General features: G+C 47.1%; 1 protein-coding gene across 2 annotated transcripts in view; it reads right to left on the reverse strand.

Annotated features, from left to right (window-relative positions):
- Window positions 1-21,643, reverse strand: part of SGPP2 (sphingosine-1-phosphate phosphatase 2) — a 39,089-nt gene that overhangs the window by 10,181 nt on the left and 7,265 nt on the right. Inside the window, exons 2-3 of one of the 2 annotated variants that reach the window (XM_063339008.1) lie at window positions 14,445-14,603; window positions 2,701-2,880 (exon numbers count right to left, since the gene is read on the reverse strand). In XM_063339008.1, coding sequence (XP_063195078.1) covers window positions 2,701-2,880; window positions 14,445-14,603 — 339 coding nt within the window. The remainder of the gene's footprint in view (window positions 1-2,700; window positions 2,881-14,444; window positions 14,604-21,643) is intronic. The other variant, XM_063339009.1, reaches the window with a different exon arrangement.

Consider the following 21,643-nt stretch of genomic DNA (forward strand, 5'->3'; position numbering starts at 1 on the left):
AGACGGTATTTGCAGCGTTTTTCCCCCACAATGCCCACCTGCAAAACCCGTGTTAGTGCTAAAGACCTCACAGAAGAAAAGGCACAGCACGTTGTGCAAGTGACGCCCGAGGCTGAACTGCAGCCTCAGGCCACCGGAGGGGAAGGCGACAGCCGCAGTGCCTGACCAGAGGCGGGATCGATAGACCTGAGCAGCGGGCTGGGACCGGGAAATCAACGTCTGGGCTGGAACCGCAGCCCAGCCATTAGAGCTGTCAGGACCGCTCTTCCCTCTGACACTTCAGGTTTAATCATCTTCTCGCGAAGCTGCTTTTGCTTAATTCCCTCTCTGAGGAGGCTATGAACACGGAAAGAAGCACTGAAATAAATCAACATTTAAAAAGGAAAAAAAAAAAAAAACAACACGCATTTGGTGAAGAATAAGCTTAACATATTAGCCCTTAATCCACTCATTCAAATCCTGGAACTGAGCGGGCTGGTGGGCTCCTTTCAGTCTGCAAAGGATGTTTTTCTGAAAAAAAATAAACCGACCCAAAATACAAATAAATGAAATTCATTCACTTGATTTGACACAAAGACTCCATCTGCTGCTGAGAGGCTGACGACCAACCAGCGCAAAAATGCTTCTGGGGAAACGTTAAGCGTAACAACGCGCTCCTGACCCTTTTTCCCCGGCCCCCAAAACAGAGAGCTCAGACCCAGCTGCAGATGTCACCCCCAGTTCATAAAACACTATTTTTTCCTCAATTCTCTAAGCCTTTGGAGGATTCACGCCCGCTTTATTGCCCCCTCAGCAGCAGCCTGGGAGCTAGTCCAGATCGGTAATTGATGACTAGGGCAGCTTTAGAAGATAGCAGCATAATGTACTGGTAGATTTTTCCTTCTTAATAGAGGCAATTAAATCATTTAATTATTTTACAGCAGCTTTATTGTTTCATGGCTGTTTCCAAGAAGCATGAGACAGCCCGTGAAGAGCTGCGTGTCCCACTGGGAGCTTATCGACGGAGGAGGAGGAGAAAGTGCCGCTGACCAGGTCTTTTTGGCAGATCTGACACATGGGATGGATCCGGCCTTCCAGAGATGACAAATATCCCGTCCCATGGCTCCTCCTCCCCATCCCCATCCCAGTGCCAAGCTGCACCGACCAGTTACCGTACCATTACCAGGGAGCAGGAGGCTGTCGGCGCAGCTTTGGGCACCACCGACCTGCTCACCCATCCCTGCGCTGCAGGCAGGAGCAAAGCCCACCGTTTCACGGCCAGGACCGGAGGAGTCTGGAAGTTAAATTAACCCAGAGATCCGGATGTAATTCTGAGATCTCCACTTCTATGAGTTGCAGCCCTGGGACGCAGCACCAACTGTCAAACGGGTGGCCACCTTCTGTCCCCGCACACACACTGGCACCGTGGGGAGGACACCATGGGACACTGTGACAGTGAAACCCCCCCAGCCGTACTGCGAGCCCTCTTGGTTACGTGGGTTTATTGTTGAAATACGCTTCAGGAGGCTGAGAAACACGCTTAAATACGATGCAGCCAGGAAGTTATTACTGCTAGAGTACAGGAAATATGTGTTTGGATTCATAAAATGAAATGAAAATCATCATGGAGAGATGAGTTTCCAGGAAACAAACCTTCTAGAAAGATAAAAGGCTGAAGATTTGGGGAAAATAATTATAAGATCTCCCCAGGCAGCCTACAGCTCCAGTGCAGTGAAACTGCTGTTACTTGTCTGACAAACGGGCTCTCGAACCGTGTGGCTTGCCCTCAGTTGGACACAGGCTAGGGCCAGGGGATTTCCAAGGATGCTTTTCCTGCATCATACGGGCTACAAAGATGATTAGGGGATTGGAACACCTCTCTTATGAGGAAAGGCTGAGGGATTTGGGTCTCTTCAGTCTGGAAAAAAGACAACTGAGGGGTGACCTTATCAACACTTATAAATCCTTAAAGGGTGGGTGTCAGGAGGATGGGGCCAGCCTCGTTTCAGTGGTGCCCGGGGGCAGGACAAGAGGTAATGGGCACAAACTTGAGCATAGGAAGTTCACCTAAACATGAGAAGGAACTTCTTTCCTTTGAGGGTGGCAGAGCCCTGGCACAGGCTGCCCAGAGAGGTGGTGGAGTCTCCATCTCTGGCGACATTCCAAACCCACCTGGACACATTCCTGTGCAACCTGCTCTGGGTGACCCTGCTCTGGCAGGGGGTTGGACTAGGTAATCTCCAGAGGTCCCTTCCAACCCTACCATTCTGTGGTTCTGTGATACAAAAGCCAGCCGACACAGAGCTCCTTTGGTTTCCCTGGGAGCCGGCGTTTCCCGACATGCAGTGTTGGCTTGGCAGGCACATGACGAGCACAAAACGCTGATACTGGGCACCTCCCGCAGCAGCACTGCGGCTCCCCCTGGGGTCACCCGAAAACACAGGGAACCCTCCAGGCCAGGGCAGAGCAGCCTGTGGCAGCTCTCAGCCAGGCTCATGCTAAAGAACAGAGATTTCCCCTAAATTTCTTCTTGGATCTATTATTGGCCATCTATGGGCAACAAGAGGGAAAAATAAGCGTCTGAGAAAAGCAATACAGAGCTCCTCTGGAAGCGGCAACAGCTTTGAATTTTCTAGTTTTTTGTAGCTTGCTGGAAGCAGATACATGCTTTTTTAAAATTTTCTTTCTTTTCTTTTTCCCTCCTCTTTTTGTGTCCCCTACCTTGTACTGGTTCGTGGTTGCAATGAGGAAGGAGAAGGAGATGGCAGTGGCTGCCATGGCGTGGGTGGAAGGCATCCCGTACTCCGCGTCCGTCCTCATTTCCAGCTTGACGACAGGTGGCGAGAGGGGTCGAGGCCACTTCAGGATGTCCTTGGAGACCTGCCCTATGTACATCACTATCTGGGGAGAGGAAAGGCCACAGGGCTGTCAGTTGGCGCGGGCAATCCCCGCTCAGCCCACCCGAGAACCATCTCTATTTCTGCCCTTTTTCCTGCAAAATCCACCACCCCAAGCACAGAATTTATCCCCTGAATTATTAAAGGGGTTTCCATTATCCCAGTTAGCGAAGGAAGCAGCGGTTTTACAGCACCATGTTGTAATCTGATCAGAAATGGGACCAAAAAGGAGGGTTTGCTGCCGAGATGCATCGATAGAGGATGGCGTGAGACAGACAGCTGGCTCCCAGCCCACACCAAAGAACTTTAAGTTTCCTCCCTGTCCCTTACAAGCCCTCTCCTGCAGAGCAAAGAGCTATAAGCGAAATTTTTCCACCAGTAGCGTCAAATCACTGCCTTGCCCAGTCGCATCCCTCCCAGCTCCGCGCTGCAGCTCTCCCAGGGCAGCACCCACTCCCCACGGCTCCCACCCACCGCACAGGGTGCCGTGGGGACCCCATGGGGATGCACCGGCGGCGCGGTTATTAAATAACAACATTGGCATCCTCCGGGAGGCAGCAGAGAGAGAACTGGACGAGCAACATGAAGTACCAGTTCTCCTGCCTAACTCCCCAACAACAAAGGGTTTTTGTGCCCTGCTTGGGACACCAGAGGTTTAAGCAAGGACTAAATTAATTAGCTATTGAGCACTGCAATGCAGTGATTTGGCGGGGGGGGAAATGTTGCATTCTGGGGTCACTGCAGGCAGCAGCAGCGGGAAGCAGAGGCGAGAGGCAAAGTTGCCCAGCATCCCCGAGGGACGCAGCCCAGCCAGCAGCGCCCAGGGCAGCCGCCGAGCTGACACCCTCTGCTCCTCAGCACCCCCTTCCCAAAGGCAACGGGCTCCCCGCATCCACAGCGAGAAGGATGCGAACAAAAATCACCCAGGCTGTCCCTGGAGGATGTGTTTGCTTTCTATTGCCACCCTCCTCCCTTTGGTTAGTGCAGCCAGACGTAAGCAAAGCAAGTTCTACAAAACAAGGCAAACCTTCTTTCTTTTTTTTTTTTTTTTAAAAAACCCACAAAAATCAAGTTAACTGATGTCTGCCATGAAAGCTCAGTTGCTGTGCGAGACGGCTCACTGTTCTGCTTCTCGCGCTTCCACTTTATTCCACTTAAAATAACATCCTCCCCATGCTGGTGTTAGCCATATGCCAGAACAGCAACATGACCATCCGCTGCCACAGTTGTCACCAGCCACATTGCATCCCTCTCTCTCCCACCAGCCGTTTAAAAAAAAAAAAAAATGGGTTCACATTAAAAGAAAGACGTCAGGATTCAGGATTCACAAATCAGAACCAGGGAAAAGCCCAGAAGTCACGTTCTTCCATCCCCCCTCTCTCCAGCAAAGGGCACACTGGGGGAGCGCTGGGCTTACAGCCAGCACCAGAGCCTGGAAAAGTGAGTGCTGGTGCCTTTGCGTGGTTTATCCCTCATCACATGAATCACATCACCGCCTGATTACCGGCACCACCTATGGCACGCCTGGCTGCTCCCACTGCACCCTGATAGATGGGGCATAGGGCAGGCAGCAAACACCCTGCCCCAACCGCTCACCATAAACAAAGGCTCAAGGAACAAGTCTCTTAAAGAAGCCACAACGTGGGTTTATTTGGTTAATGCCACCAGTTTCCAAATGGATGCAGGCACATCTTTGGGAGTTAATTAAATTCCAGGCTTGAAAGCAAAATTATTCTCTCCGACAGGACATAAAACACCGAGGCTACCATTTGTGATAGCATCTGAGAGGCAAGGTAGGACGAGCCAGTTTATCAGCAGTCCTCTATAATAATGACTTCCACTTGTAGAATTATTATTAGCACTAGTATGTAAGTCCCCCCCACAGAAAGGGAAATGAGTCATCTTTGAAATGAAGGCTATGCTAGGACTCCTCTGATGGTGAAAAACAGGCTGAATGCTGGAGGTGGTATGGGTAAGCAAAAATACCAGGTATCCTCCCAACACCTTCCCTCCCAGCATTCCAGATTAAATTCTGACCCTTCTGTTTTTCAAAAACACGTATTGTACAGACACGTAGGGTAATGAGAAGTGAGACAACCTCCATGAAGGGGAGTCCAGAATACACTGCGCTCTGAAGCGCCAACCTTTGCCTTTAGCTTATCTGGGTGCCGTGCACATGGTTTTACATGCAATATCCTGGATTATTTGGCAGAAGCGGCAGTTATGGGTGTGAAAAAACATCCGCCATCAGCCGAACTGGCAGGCTTCCCCGAGCAGGTGAAAGATGACAAGCGCACCGTTGCCAAACGCCACCCAGCAAAGGTGCTGCTCTGCTTCGCCCGCTGCCCCACGTGCTGCGCAAGCGGCTGGAGGAGCACGGGACCGCCTGGGCTCTGCGCGGGCTCTTGGGCTTGCAGCACAGCAAAGCAAGTGGCCCGGAGCTCCTGCCAGTGTCAGGCAGCGGGTTGCCCTCCCCAGGGGATGCCCAGAGCATTAGCCAGCCCTGCCGGGGACCACCACAGGGCTGGCCACCGAGCGCAGTACCCCTGTGAGCATACCAGGCACAAACTCCCAGAGTTCAGACACAAATAGTAAAAAAAAAAACAAAAAACAAAAAACAAACAAAACACAACAAAAAAAACAAAACAAAAACACACACCAAAAAAACCAACCCAAGCACAAAAAACCAAGCAAGAGGCCACTGCGGATGCGGTCACTACGTGACAAGTGTTGTGCAGAAACACACTTACAGCGTTATATTTAATTGCAGGATATATCCGAACGGCACTCTACTGCAGCTCTCATCTTCTGAGGAAGGTAGGTATCTGCCTTGGTTAAGTGGCATACTCTCTCTCAAGCCACATTTCATTATTTCCTGACCTGATTTCTCTGTCATTTTGGATTTACTCACTAACAGCCCTGGGAAAGAAAGTTTTGAGCTATTATCAGCTTTTTTCAACCTAGCAGATGAGAAAACCCCCATAATACACATTGCAAACCATAAGCACTGGAAGGGAGGAGAAGATGGAGAGATGAGCATGGGGGACAGGCTGCAGATCAACACTGAGCTAAACCTCACCCGCACTTGACTTGAACCACCTATTTGCACAATGCCAAAAAACCTTTGATGGCCCTGGAAATAGATTTAGCATGGGCAGAAATTACCCCAAATCTGGAGCAGCGGGTAACTTGGGATGGCTTAGGGCACAAAGACAAGATCCCGGGACCGGGGGATTTTGCCATGACGTCCAGCCAAACAGCACACTTGCAATGGCTTGGGACAAAGAGGGGAGGGCAGGTTAAGGGCTGGCCCAGGAGCGCGTCACCCTGGAGCTGCTGATGGGCAGCAGGTTTCCGTGTTTCCAAGCGTAAGGCTTCACCCAGCTCCCCTTCCTTCACAAGGGCTGGGAAGGGTTACGGAGGAAGGCGGGGGCTAGGCTGAAATCATACTGATCTAAGTTTTAAATAAAACCCATTCCAAAAGTCTTTATGAACTCATGAGCTTTTCCACCTGGTGGGTGCCCAGGCCCAAAGCTGAACCTTGGAGAGAGAAACGGGAACAACAGACCCTTGAACACAGAGCGAACAAACACAGTTTGCAATGGCATAGGCGCGGCCAAGAAGAGAAACCTTGAAGCAAATAACTTCTTCATGCTTTATTGTTCTGTCTGCTTCTTCCCTACATTACTGGCATTTTTGCCTACCTAAAGTGCAATGTTATGGCTCTTGATGCTATTCTTCTGTGTTTATTTCTAGCACAGGTTCTCTTCCTCTCTGAGTGACGCAGATCAACCGAATTTTCTGCCGTTCTGGTGGAAAATGGTTTACAAACATTTCACCATACATAATTTTAATTTGCACAATAATAAGCACCTCTGTCTCTGCGTGGGGGAATTTGGAGACTTTTCCATTACCAAAGCAACAAAGTCAAAGCTGTGATGGGTTGTGTAGGACACAATTAGCCCGAGAAGATAACTACACAGGAATGCACGGGAATTTAGTGGAGATTTCACAGAAGTTGACGGGATGGGCATGGCTAATTCCCTTTACTCTGAGAGCTGACAGCAGCAGCTCTAACTGCCATGTACCTCAGACCGCTCAAACTTCCCAAAAATGAAACTTAACCATTTCACACCTGAGTTACAAAGATGTGTTGTCAAAGAGGGGGGCTGCTCGGGCTGGCAGGGATGGGGGGGAGCTGGGATTCAAGGATGGGAAAGCAAAAAGCACCGGAGATGAACAGCAGAGGTGAGCACCGCAGCCTGCCCAGGTCACTGGACACCCACAAGCAGGGCCCGATCCTGGGCAGAAGGTGAAACGCTGCTCTTGGGCAGGTCTGTACAGGGAGCCCTCGCTCCCAGACCCTCACCACAGTTTCCCACAGGAGTGCTCCATTAGGGGAGGCAAAGGGACTCTGTGTGTGCAAGTCCTACAAAGCTACAGGTGTGACAAATGCCATGATACGAGTCCTTAATAAAGGAATGATGGCAAAAGCAAGGTGGAGGGACCATGGCACGGGAGCAGAGATGCGGTGGAGGGGTCACTAGCAACAACCACACACACACATGAAGTGGGGAAAAGCTGCTTTCCCTTCTGTATTGAGGCGAAACACAAACCGGGCGCTTTGTTTCTGTGTCTGAACCTATGAGCTGCCTTCGGAGGTGCAGGAGAACCCAGGGCTAGGCGAGACAGGCTTTTCCTCCCGAGGGCTCCTGCCCTGCACTGCAAGGGAATATATTACCCACATCTTGTTCTGCTCCACGGTGAAGCAGTAAGCAGCCTGGCTCACTGATCCATGCTCAAAATCCAGGGTATGGCTACCCTCATCTGTTCACAGTTGAAGCAGCCGCCACTGTTTCTGCAGCGCCAGGTGACACTGCATCAGCTGGGCACGCTGCGGCCGTGCCGGGAACGTGATGCGGCACAGACCATGCCGAAGCCGCTGTGTTTCTAACCACCAGCCCACAACACCAGCATTCAGCTTGGGATTTTCTGAATTTCCACTGCACTGCAGACAACTCTGAAGCCTTCAGAATTAAATCCTTACAACAAATGCAAGAAGCATTTAAAAATTATTTCACAGAATGGTTTGGGTTGGAAGGGACCTTAAAGATCCTCTAGTTCCACCCCCCTGCCCTGGGCAGGGACACCTCCCACTAGACCAGGCTGCTCAAAGCCCCATCCAGCCTGGCCTGGAACACCTCCAGGGATGGGGCAGCCACAGCTTCTCTGGGCAGCCTGTTCCAGTGTCTCACCACCCTCACAGGAAAGAATTTCTTCCTGAAATTCTTTACTTGGGTAAAGCCTTCTTACTTGTTGTACACGCTTGTTCCCCTCTCAAAGGGCTCTTCTGTACTGCTGTAAGCAACGTAAAAACAAGACTTTCCTCAAACCCTGGTGCCTACCAGTACTGCTGGGGCAGCCCGGGCTGCATGAGGGGAACAGCAATCCTTTCCAGGCAAGGTATCAGGTGAAGGAAAGGCAAAGCTTTATTGCCACTATGGGTCAACAGCATTACATTTTACTACATGAATGCAATTAGCAGTTGCTATAGCAGCACAACAGCCTTTTTCTGAGGGTTTCCCCTGAGTCATCTATATGACCCATCACCAAAATTACATCCTTACCTGGGGCTTCGCACTGGGGTAAACAAGATGAATCTATCTTTGTGTTTTAACAGACCTTGCTTTAATGAACAGCGATGAATCAAACTCAAGGCATCGGCATCCACATAAGTCCAGGTGCCAACACATTTGTCCCAACGGCTGCAGGCGTTCTCTCTGGGGTGAGGGGCTGCTCCTCGCCCTTTGGGCATCAGAATCCCATAAAGGGACCTGGCTCCTTGACATTCGCGTAATCCTGGTTTTGCTTCAATAATTGAAGAGGTGGTTTTGCTCACCTGCAGGTGTTGCCTGGCACTTTCAGTGGTTTTCCCTCACTACCCTCGCCATGGCAGGAAGCAGGAGAGCTGCCCGTATTCAGCACGGCAGCGCAGACGCAGAACCACAGATGGTTTGGGTTGGACGGGACCTTAGGCATGTACGAAGGCAGACAGACAAACACAGCCGAGCCAGCTCTGTACGCACAGCCACGGGACTGGTGCCTCAGGTCGCAATTTCCCCTCTGGAACATTTACACCGCAGGCGCCCAGATGCCGAGCTGGGCAGGTTTTAGGAACCAGGCAGAGTGCTGCAGGAGCTCTGTGTGGGGCACATCCTCCTCGCGCGCCGGCCACCTCTCCCTGCCACAACCTCTACATGGGGACACGCACCCGCGACCATCCCCAAAGGCCTGCGAAGGTCAGGAGGAGTGATTCTTTTTGCACTCTGTAATATTTCAGCTAACAAAGGTGAACCTGAACATATTTATTTTCAACTTCTGATTTCACAGCTCTGCCATCCGCGCTATTGATCTATTAAAAGGACAAGATGAAATTCTAGAGAAGACCCGGGGGTCAAATAGCATTGGCGACTCCTTCCCTGAGGCTCACACTGTGGCAGCCTGACTTTGAACCTGCTGGTTTGGCTCCAAAACAGAAATTCTATAACCTGGCTCTAGAAGCCCTGCAATAGTATTTGTCATCTTCCCAGAAAGAAAATTTACAGTTTGAAAATATTATTGCTTTTGTTTTTATCATGCTCTGTGCCGATAGCAGTGACAGAGCACATCAGGAACACTGGAAAGAGGGGGGAAAAAATAAGGATGCACTATTAATAAACTGGCATTTGCAGATTAGTCAAGCAGAAGCAAAGACTGTATCCTGAAAGTGCCAGCTATTTTTCGTGGTTGTCAAGGCAGGCATGACTTCAGCTCACCATACAGAAATTAAACCAAGCACCCAGTCTGCACTGTTCACAGCTTCTATTCTCAGCATCCCCAACTAAGGCTTAAGGGAACAGATAACACTGCAACAGAGAACAGCCATGACCGTGCCCCTTGAGCATCACTTGGTTCACAGTGAAAGAGAAGCAGAGCGAGGAAGAGTATGTTCTTCTTGAGATGCTCCTCCTACCCCCAAGTCAATGCCAAGAACTAAGGTTTGGCTTCAGGGAAATAACTGTGAAAGTCACTGAGCTGCACTGCCAGCCTTGTGGCCTGGTGGCAGCCCAGGTGGAGGAGGCCCTGCAGAATTCTAGGCACCCCAAGTAACCCTCTGATCGCATCCCGCTCCCCATGTCCTCCCCAAGCCACCTGGATGCTGCCCATAGGCAGAGAGCCAACAGCAACCAGGAGGCTGGGCATCTCCATGAGGCACCTGTGCCTTATGGGAGAAGGCAGCTGTCTTGGGGAGCTCGAGAATCTGCCATCTCCAACACGGTCATTATTTTCCAGAAAACACATCAATCTTGTGCAGACTGCGCAGGAACTTTACACAACATTTGCCAAGGATTCGGTCAGGTGCAATGGGATGTTCAAGGTCACATTGAGCTGGTGGGATGCTCCAGCACTTGCGTTATTCCATCCACGAGATGAGCAGCACCTCCACAAGGAAGGTCTCCAGCCCACCACAAGCAGTGCCGCGGTCAGCAGTGAGCAGCAGTGCAGCACGCATGTCATGGCAAAGGGCAGCAGGGGACAGAAGGGAAGGGACAGCACAAATAGCTTCTTAAAAATACATATATCTGTACAGGAGGGAGGACTTCAGCTCTCTCAAGTCAGACTTCAGAAACGCAAAACCAGAAAAAGACCAAGAGAACTTTGTGCCTCCAGAACTACAACTGACCAACATCCTAGGTTGTTCACTGTCTTAAAAAGAGCCTTCAGACAAAAACTATAAGGTATTTGACTATCTTATGATGGGTTTAAATAACAGAAGTTTGGGGCCCATATTCTGGTAGCAGGAAAAGCTACTGTCACATTGATCTGGTTTATCATCTAACACCTAAAACTGGGAAACTGCTACACTTAGGAGTTCTAGTGAAACACAAAAGGTTTCCAATTTAAACTTCACCTTAGATTTATTCCCAGCAGTTCTCAGTTATGAAAGTCTCACTTTTTCTTCAAGGGTAGACTATAGCTACCAGCACAGACAAAACTCTCTTACAATCAACACTTTATCATCTTGCACATAGCATTTTCTTTTATGGACCATTTATTTCTGTGTTTTGACATTTTGTAGTTACTTAAATGCCTGAATTCAGTCTTACGTGTTCTTACACAATGTAACATATAGCACTTTTAAGAGTTTGGTTTGCCAGTGACCGTTTATCAGCTGTTCCAAGCTTGTTTTGGTGAAATGTTGCAAAAACACAACAACATTTTGGTGAAGTGTTGCAAAAGCACAAAAACTAACAAACACATAAGAATCGTTACATCCAAAGTTTGCTGCAAAGTGAGTTCTCAAAGCAGCGTCCCGGGGTTCAACCACGGCACAGCAATGTCAGTGGCATCTTGACTGCAGGTAAATTCCTGCTGGTCGCCCTCAGAGCCCAAGTTCGGGGATCATCGTTCCCACGTAACTACATGCCGTCAGCCTTTGGAAAACTATTTGTTTGAAAAGCAAGATGGGAAACTAAATTGCCATGGATTCAGACCTTTTTAGACTTGCTGAAGCTGCCTGCACCCAGCGCTGCTCGAGGAGCCTGCTGGGTGCACCGTCAGCCACCCAAACCCTGCCTTCCTTCCGAGATGCCACCTTCACCTGAGCCAGCAGCTATCGCTGTCACGCACCAACAGCTTCCACACCTGCCCTGGCTACATCCACGCTGACCAGTGAATGTAGGATACAATACTTAGATTGTATAAATTAAAGTTCTCTCAAGAGAAGCAGGGATACATTTTACATCCAAGCTCTCTGAAAAAAATAACTGGAAAAAAAAAAGTTCCAAGCATGCTGAATAGCAAGCAGAAACTGGAAGGATTTCTCTACCTTCCTTCTGAAATTCCACATCAAAATAAAGCTTTCAACCCTGAAGTGGTGTAGAGATTTTAAAAAAAAAAAACCAACCCAAACTGAGCTTTCACCTCTTGAGCCGAGATATGCAGTAAATTTAAAGTACATTTGGGGACTGGTTGATGTGAAGTTATCTTTCATCTCTGCACTTCCTGGTTGAAGGACCCAGAGTCACAGGCACCAAAGCCTCGTCTGCGCAGATTCAAGAGCATTTACTTCAAATTACTGGAGAAGGGAAGCAGAGGCAGCAGGGCACCTTCAGCACTCACCCAGCATCTTGCTCAGAGGCTTCAGGCAGCTATTTCCCTTGTCTATCCACAAAGAGAAAGATAAAGCCTACACATATACTATGAATCCTCAGAGGAAAGGCACCTTGGAAGCACAACGTCCTGCTTTAAGCTTCTAAAGCGCCTGGATGTGACCACAGATCCATCCAGCTACACAGAAAAGCACAAGCAGCTGGTTTTGGGGACCCAGGACTGGAGAAGACATCCCAGGGCACCAACCCCACTCCCTTGCTGCTGCTGATATAAACTCTCTTCATAATTTTTTCTTACCGTCCTTTGCCCTTCTAGAACTATTTCACAACCTTTGGCTTCAACTTAGTTTATTTACGACTGCCTTATGCACGTTCCTTCTTGTGACTGTACTTTCATCTTAAGAAGCTCCTTCCTTCTCCTGGTGTTTACAGCCAGCCCCGTTCCCTCTCTGACTTCATTTTGTTAGGGACTTATCTAAGCTTTCAGTCTCCGCTCAGGAAATATCCTGTTCCCTAATCATTCCTGGCCCCGCTCCAGTTCGAATTTATCTTTCTCAAATGTGGGTGACTGGCTCTGCATAAACTATGACAGATAAGGCGGCAGGAAGACCTTGTAAACAGCATTAATACTGCTTTAATTTTTAAGGGAAGAAACTCCCCTGGTTCATCCTGCAACCCCGACGTTGTCATTTCCAACTTGCAGCAGAAACTCGCAGGTTTAAGACCCCAACAGCAGAAAATGAAGTACCACACTCAGCACCGCGTCTGTGTCTCCACCGAGGTGTCCAAGACAGACCGGCGCTGCTCACGGCGCCATGAACGCCGGTTCCGGTTCCCATCCGGCAAACGAGCTGCCCAGCTCAGCTTGCCATAACATTAACACGTAGCCTGCACGGACATTTTTAGCCATTTCACAATTATATGTAATTAAAGTGTTTTTAAAACTATAGATTGTCACAGGCCTGTGTATTTCAAACAGCTTCTCCTTTTCAGTGTAAAATGCAAGTCCAGAACTCCCCAAGCCAAAGAGTAATGTTAATAATCACAATATCCCATGCTTGAATACTCTAATTAAACCAGCCTAGATCTGGCCGGTACTCAGATGGACTCCTTGCAAGGTAAAGGCAAGGCAAGTCTGCAGGAAGGCACGCAAGGAGCTCTAAAGAGTCATTTTTTGAGCAATATGCAAACCCAGAAGGCAGTGACTACCAATTATCATCTTCTGTGGCACGTTTCCAGAAGCAGTAGGTGTACTTCTGGCCAAAGCCCAACTCTAATTATACAGTGTCCACCTACTTCTAAATTTTATCTGCAATTTATTTTTCATGTTCTCCTTATAAAATGTATTGACCAGGATTACTGGCACGGAACAAGAGATGCCTTCTGTCCAAGACCAGGTGCATTTGAAGTGTATGACCCAATTCAAATTGTTTTTATTATTTCTCATCATATTATTTGGACAAAAGGCAGAATACTATTAACCAGAATTGACTAAGCCAAGGGGAAGCTTCACTGTAAAGAAACAAAGCTAGATATCACATCCCAGTTTTTACCAAGCTTCAATTTCTTAAATCAATGTAGATTGACAGCTAAACATCCAGGGCTGTCATCTGCCAGAGATGCTTCCTACCTCCCTTCTTTGTTCTAAAACGGTCTTATTTGGGCAGCAAAGATCTGATCAATACCAAGACAAGCAATGGCAGTGACAAAACAACAGCCATTCCTAGGCTGAAGTGCTCGGTTATCTTCTGGTTTTCGGTGCCAGAATGGAAATACTTTCTTCTGAATACCCAAGAACCACATTCGTAAAGCCTGAAGCAATGCTGAAGCCAGTTAATTTGAGAATGCTCCGGTGTTAACAAAAGTCAATGCTTTTAAGTCTTAGCCTTCAACAGAGAGTCTGATTTATTTCCCCCCCTGCCCTCAAGTGACCGCAAAAACACCTTGTTTATTCCGCTGCAGCCTGCAACCCCCCTTCCTATTACATTTATCCTGATTTCAACTGAGACAGAACTATACGAACAGACTGCCCAGAAGAAATCAGGGTAAGAGAAAAATTTCCTACAAGTGACAAAGAAGGATTCTTAAAATACCACGATACATTGGGAAGGAAGTGTTTTCCCAACTGTTCTGTGCAAACCCTATCAAAAGCAGCTCAGTCAGTCATTAAGCCGAAAAAAGTAAGTCAGTGCAAGACATAAGGGAGATGAAGAGTCACCCTGCGTCAGCCAACACCTCTCGCCCCCTCTCTCGGCGTTGCAATGCCTCCGCTTCCTGAACACCCGACTTACACCTATAAATAATGTTGGCTTTTTTGTTGTTGTTTTTCGAAGGGACATTCTTACTCTTAAGTATTCATTTGCTACAGTTACAGAATTAACCACTACATGTTGAAATAAGTCACAGAAATACTTACAGACCAAATAATTATCATTCTTCTAGACACAGAGTGATCTATGTTCCAGTAGATAAACGGGAGGAAAGTGATATAAAAAATCTCTTCGCCCAAAGCAGCTGAGAACTTGAACAAGTAGTAGTAGAAGTAGTTCTTCACAATATACTTCTGCGCGCAACCCTGGAAATTAGAGGATTTTAGAAAGTTTTAGTGAATTAGAAAATTATATCAAACATTTAAGATATTTTAACTGTTACGGTTCCCAGCTCTTAAACCAAATAATTTGCTGGAACAAGGGTCAAGAAATTAAGTTCAATTTTTATAATAAAATGAAGACTATAACAATAGCTCAATTACATTCCCTGCAGATAAAAAAAGATCCATTCAAACTAATTAAGAGTAGTCTTTCCTCCAGGGAAACCAAGGATATTTAAGAAAAGGTACTGGTGCTTAATTTTGAAGTTTCTACATCTGTAGACAAAGAGAGCCACCACTGCTTTTGCTGGAAACGCGTTTTGAGATGAAAAAAGTAAATTGCAATTACTGAACCATTTCATTTAAAACTTGCCTCATTACGGCAGCTTATAGTGAGATATATTAGCTTATAGCGCTTGCAGTGGCATTACAGCAGCCCTTACGCGCGCGTTGGCTCAGTAATCGCGGCTGCGTGAGCTGGTCCAGGGGAAAACAAGGCTGCGAGCGGGCAGAGAGAAGAGCTGCCCCTGTCACCAACAGATTTTTCTCTCCAATATCTTGAAGTAACAACAACCAGGATGTCTCTCTAACCAGTACCAGCAGATATATCGCAAGCAGTATCAGGTGACGCCGCTTAGGACTTCAGTCATTTTATTAAGCTACAGATTTCACTGCTGTCTGGATTTGGCAGCTAGATGATTTCATCAGATGTACCCCACCTAACATACTCGTTTTCTCTCTTCTAAAAGGCTGCACCCAGCCTGCCGGAGCTGGGAAGCCACGCAACAGTGTATATTATTAAGGCCATGACTTTGGTCACTTGTGGCAAGGTTTGCTGCCCTTGTTGCTGTTTGGGACTAGAACACCACTAAGAAGCCTCCCACCCTGTTAGCAGGAGCAACATGCGAGTGAATCGCGTTTTATACAAACATCTGTATGCTTCAGAAAAGAGCAGAGAGATAGGAAGAGGATTTTTGATTTGGGGGCAGGAGAAAGGGAGCCCATCTAGTCTCTCTCCATCTCCCCAAAAAGAAAAAAAATAAAATATGGAAGTTGGCTGTGTAAATATGAGATGAAAGAACTTCCTGAAGATGAGAGATGAGAAGGCATCATGAAGGTTTCAGCAGAGACACACTTAGTTAAGATATAGCTTTGGCATAAGCTCCTAAAACTCTTCTAAGAGGAAAGCTATTACGCTTGGACTTGACTGTGTAACTAATCTACCAGAGAGTACGTCTCATCCTATGTGCTAGTGCAAAAATGTAAAAATCATCCAAGGAGTCTAGACATGCAACTGTGACTCATTGTAAAAGCCATTAGAAGTTCCAGTCCCTTAATCTGCTTTCAATATGGAGATGAGGCAAACCGCATGAAGACAACAAAGGCAAGATGGAAAGAAGGTGCATCCATTCATCTATCACAGAAAAAAAAAAAAAAACCAAAACCCGACAACTTAAGTTGATTTTTGCATCAATAAACAGAAAAGATGAGTCAGTGCTTTTGAAACACTGGGGTCGCAGGAGTGTTCCCCCATGCATTAGTAATAGAGGCCACAGATCAGCTGCCGGCATCCCTCTAAGGTCATGCAGCAGCGTGCTACGGCTGGCCAAATGATGGAGCAGTCAGTCCGAGTGTCTCGAGCCTCATACGCCACTTAGAAAACACCCCCAGTGCCATTAGCAACTCTGGTGCTTCTGTCTGACATCCTGAAACTGTATTTGGTCATACTTACGTGGCCCCAGAGAAAGCTCTCTCCTGGCATCGCTAATTCCTCAATTAAGCATCAATCTCCAATGTATTAGGAATTACGTGCTCATGTGCTTTAGACCAAAAATGATCAGACATATCCCTAAGGTAACTCTTTTATGCTTAGAGCCTCATGGGATGAGGGATAAAACTCTCTAATTCCAGTAATCTGTTTTGCGGGGTCAGGGGGGAATAATTTTTCAGCTTCTAAAATAAATCTGGAGTTAAAAAACATTTCCAGGCAGAAGACAGGGCCAAGTCCTTCCACATGATTTTAAAAAAAATTTTCTTTTTCTTCTTTTCCTTTTGTACCAGAAATCACTCCCCACTTGGGATTTTAGTTTGGTTGGGGTTTTTTAACAAATTTTTTTTTTTTTTTGAAGCACTGCAGCAGCAGTTGTGGACAGCCCCGCGTGCGAGGCAGGGGACAGACAGCTCACGCCTGTGACACAGGATGGTAACAGCCCCACGCTGCGTGCACAAGGTATCACAGAATCGCTCCACTTGATTGTAGGTAGCATACAGTAATAAAAAAAAAACAAACAATTTTTTAGCTCCTTGTGATCCTAAAGCATTGTATGTGCAGAAAGTCTGCTCCCATGCACCTTTGCACCCTGGGCCATGAGTGGTCCGTGGCCGGTTGCAGCCGTTACCTCACATTTACTATTTATAGCCGTTATTTCTGCAGAAAACAAAGACTGCTGTGCTTTGTGAAGCGCCTCCCCCTTTTACTCTCATTCTAACCCCAGTGCAGGAAAAAGCCATTACAATTATTTATGTGAAGGTTTAGCATCTCCTAACACTCTCAGAAGTTTATTCCATCTCTACTTTTAAATAACTCTGATCTTTAGGCCTGTTTATATTTAATGTACTGAAGCGACCTGATGCCTTCCCACAATCTCTGAAGCACTTTCGGTGATTCGGCCCCTCCATGTCCATTGCTATTTGCTCTGGATCAGAGAAGTTTTAATGGGCAGTAATTAAGACCGTAGAGAAAGTCAGCATTTTAAGAGCATTTCAGAAGCAAGAAGCCACGACATTCACAGACACAGAAGACAGGTAATTTCACACAACCCTTCTTACCAACTATAAAATACCTATTTGGAAAAAAAAAATAGATTTAACTGCTTAAATTACAAGAGATTCGCATGTTCATGTGAGTATCCGTGAATTAAATACTCACCTGAAGTATTGGCACAGAAAATGGCTACTGTAGGTCATCCTAATTTCGCAATCTCTGCACACTGCTCTCAGGTGGGCGGCGCACGCCAGGGCTCCCAGCGCAACACCCGCCGAGGCGTAGCACCCACCCAGCCTCCCCCGGGGCACGGGAGCATCCCCACGGCCTCCCTACGGAGCCGTAACGACAGGGCCAGCAGAACGGATCACCACCACGGTGACACTAACACAATGACACAGTGCAGCAGGAATCCCTAATTTTAGGCAGGATGCACATAAAGAATATTTAGCCTTTAGAGCTGAAGTAAAGGAGCAGCAGCTGAACCACTAATGAAGTGGATTTAAAACATATTTTTAGGCTGAGGTATACATCCCCATAAGACAAAAAAAAAAAAAAAGCAGTTGTGTAAAGATACCACTCCTTCCAATTCCCATAGGATTTCTCTCATCAAAGCACTCAAGAGGCAGCAGCTTTCCCTGCCCTCTCTCCGGAGACGAGCTTTGCAGCATCAGACATCTGAGGCTCAGAGCCTGACCCAGAGATACCATTAACCAACATTTTGTTCTCAGCTCTCAATTACTTCGGATCTTTCAGAAGACGTGCATGTTTAATTAACGCTCCTGAAGTCCCTTGCTTCCCTTCCAATGGAATTGCCTTGCAGAAGATCAGGAATTTCCCTCCCAAAGCCCCTAGTTAATACATTGCGATATTTCTTACTTAATGGATAGTGGGGGTTTTTTATGCTGCAAAAAGGCACAAAATTTAAAGAAGCCACCGAAGACCAGGCACAAGAATAAAAAGCCAAAAAATTCCCATCTAAATGCCACTCCCCATGGAGACAATGGAAATCAGACAATCCACTCCCGCAGTGCAGTACTGAATGGAGTATAACCAGTGGGAAAAAAAGCCTTCTGTATTGCAGTATCCTGTATAAGCAGTCAGTTTTAGGTCAGTTCTATGTTTATGAACTCTACCCAGTCAATAGAACAACCTGTCACGTCACAGCCAAAAATTAGGTATTGATCAGATTTTGGAAAATAAGAAAGAGCAAAAAACATGACATCAAAGGCTTCAGCTCCTCCACCCATCTGCGCAACCCATGAGCCCCTGCAGGGATGGGTTGAGGTGCACAGGGCTGGCAAGGGAAGAGGCAGCAGAGGAGGGATACAGACACATGAAGAAATCGCAGAGGTGTCAAAGACAGCAGAGGGGAAGGCAGTAGCTCACAGAGCCTGCAAAATGTATGTTAGGGAGACCCAAGGCATGAAAAGCTTACCTAATCAAGCTCATATACATGTGCAGCTTCCCACTCTGTTCAAACTTTTAATCACGTAACTGTTTTCTTTTTCTCCCCCCTCTACCCGCTCCAGAATGTGATGCAGCCAGTTAACAAGAGTTGTCCAAGTTTATATAGTGTCCTTGTTCTTGGAGAGACCCCCAGAGCTAACAAACCTGAGAAACGTGGGGATGGAGACAAACAGAAATCACAAGAAAACTCTCTCTCCTTCAACGCTATGAAGTTCTGACCAGCTCTGCTATTAGCAGAAAGGGCTTGTTGACTACCACACCAATAGGCGAGGTCCAATTGGCAGCTGTTGCAAAAGCATTTATAGTGGCATGCGCTAATGGCATAATGATTAGGGACATGGCCTTGAATCATCTTTTGATGCAGAAGCAAGACAATCTCTGCGTGAGAAGTAACAACGTGTGAGATTCAAGCCAGACAACCATAACGCTTTCAGCGGTCTCAGGCAAAGAACAAGCAAGGAGCCTAAAAGTCAGGCAGGACTTCTGGTAGCATTTCAGGAGTCTCTCCATTAATCCAAAGCACTAAAAAGGCCATTATGTAAAGCTCTCAGCAAGGTACTTCAGCAGAGCCATGCTGCATGGCACCAGGGACTGCTGGAAGCTGTCAGGCTAAAATGGGCCAGGCCTTGCAGGACCAAAGGCTGGGACCAGTCAAGAGGGAAAAAGGAATCATAGGATGGTTCAGGTTGGAAGGGACCTTAAAGATCATCTAGTTCCAACCCCCCTGCCCTGGGCAGGGACACCTCCCACTAGACCAGGCTGCTCACAGCCCCATCCAGCCTGGCCTGGAACACCTCCAGGGATGGGGCAGCCACACCTGGAAAGGTGTGCCCAGGACGCCCACCAGTGCTGCCATGCTGGGCACAACGCTCACCCAGTCGGTGTCGCACCATTTGTCACATCTTGCATCAGTGCATCTTCATCCAAAGTCTCCCCTTCAGTCTGTACAGGATGGTCAGCTGGGACAGACACACACACCTGCACGACCAACACACGCCCAGCACGTGGCAGCTAGGATGGGCCCAGGACATAGTTAAGACACCTTCGTTTATCCCTGAAGACTTCATTTTTTTTAATCTTCAGATTATTTTCCCTTCCACTCTGATTAGTACTCAGGAGGTAGACTGAATTACAGGTTATATTTCTATACATTGCTCTTGAAGTAACATAATTAGCCCTCCTTCCTTCTGTTGAAAGAACACAGGTAGATGTAACAGAATCTGCCAAGACATTTAAATATAAAGGGGAATAAAGTAAGACCAGAGTTCACAGAGCACTTGCTTAGGCAATTAATAGGAAGAATTAATGAAGGAAAAAATAGATGATGTAATCTTCCTAAAAGAAAGCCTTCCTAATTAAAAAAAAAAAAAGGGAAAAAGAAAAGTGCCTAAGTATCTTTCAGAGACATAGGGGAATGGCTGCCAATGAGACGGAGATTGCTCGTGAAGGACTATGCCTGCAGTCGGCTGGAAGGACAGCCCCCTGTTTCCAAAAAGACAGCCTCCCCGAAGTCGAGTCCTGCTCGTCCACCAAGGACGGATGGTTTACACTCCTATCACTCTGACAGAAGTCTGTCTAACCTGTGCTTACTGACGCCAATGGTGGAGGCTCCACTGCTTGCTCCAGGCCATCTCTGTGTGCTTTGCTCTCCCTGACACGCAGCCTGAAACTTTTCACTGAAATTTAAACCTATGACAATTTTCTTATCTACGGCAGACAAGGAACAAATTGTTTCCTTCCTCTGAAGGCTGACATGGGAGAAGCTTGTTACCAGCCTTCAAAAAGGACATAACTGTCCTCTCTTCCACTGCTTAATTGCCTGGTATTTCTTACAGAAGATATTTAGTGTTTTTCAAACACGGCACTTAACATGCCCGCCTTGAATTACAGTGCCCAAAGATCAGACATGACACAGCAATGCTGAAGGAATAGTCCTGCATAGTTGCATTCATTTTGCAGGCTGTTTTCAGAACAGCATTCCACCACTGAAGCGTGCTCAACCTGTGATCTCCTCTAATATTTTTTTCTCCACAAAAGCACTACCAAGCCTATTGCTTCCCATTCTGTAGTTGGGTATTTATTACACCTGCTTGTTCAATAGGTATCTGCACCTATTGAATAAAGTCAGTTTTCAACCATACCTCCAACTTGACAAGACTATTTGATTTCTCTTCTTGTCCTCCAGCCTATCCACATCTCCTCCTAAGTTCGTCTCACAGGCAGCATGCCTCTCACACCTACATTTCCAGCTAGTTACTTCCACATGGCTCTGAAACCTATTCCGAGGAGACTCATTGTACTCCTTGCTTTACATCAAAAGGTCTTCTTCGTGGCACTCAAACTCACAGGCCATTCAACTTCATATATTCCTTTCTTAGCAGATGCCTGGAGAGTTGACATCCATGACTCCTACCAGCTCATATGCTTTGGAGCTTGTCCTAGTTGCTAATAAAAAAAGTAAGATCACCTGATCTTCTCCACAGTGGTCTCATGGTATCAGAATGATGTTTCAGCCCTTTTCTTCCAATATCATTCAGAGAAACCCAAAGAGGTCTACCTTCCACCACAGACTCGTGAGCAAACACCTACGGGCATATCCCTGACATGAGGGATAATGCCTTGATCTTTATTTCCTTGCACACTCTTCATAGAAAGTTGTCCCACTCATGGCCATTCCAGTTGCCTGAGTAACTCCTCAGACGTCCAGTTCTTATGCTTTTATTTTTAATCACCGACGAGTGTCAACAGCAGTTTCCTGCCAAGAAAGCCGCACAACGCCAGCATAAGCAGG

Source organism: Chroicocephalus ridibundus, chromosome 6 (genome assembly GCF_963924245.1).
Source record: "Chroicocephalus ridibundus chromosome 6, bChrRid1.1, whole genome shotgun sequence".
NCBI lineage: Eukaryota > Metazoa > Chordata > Aves > Charadriiformes > Laridae > Chroicocephalus > Chroicocephalus ridibundus.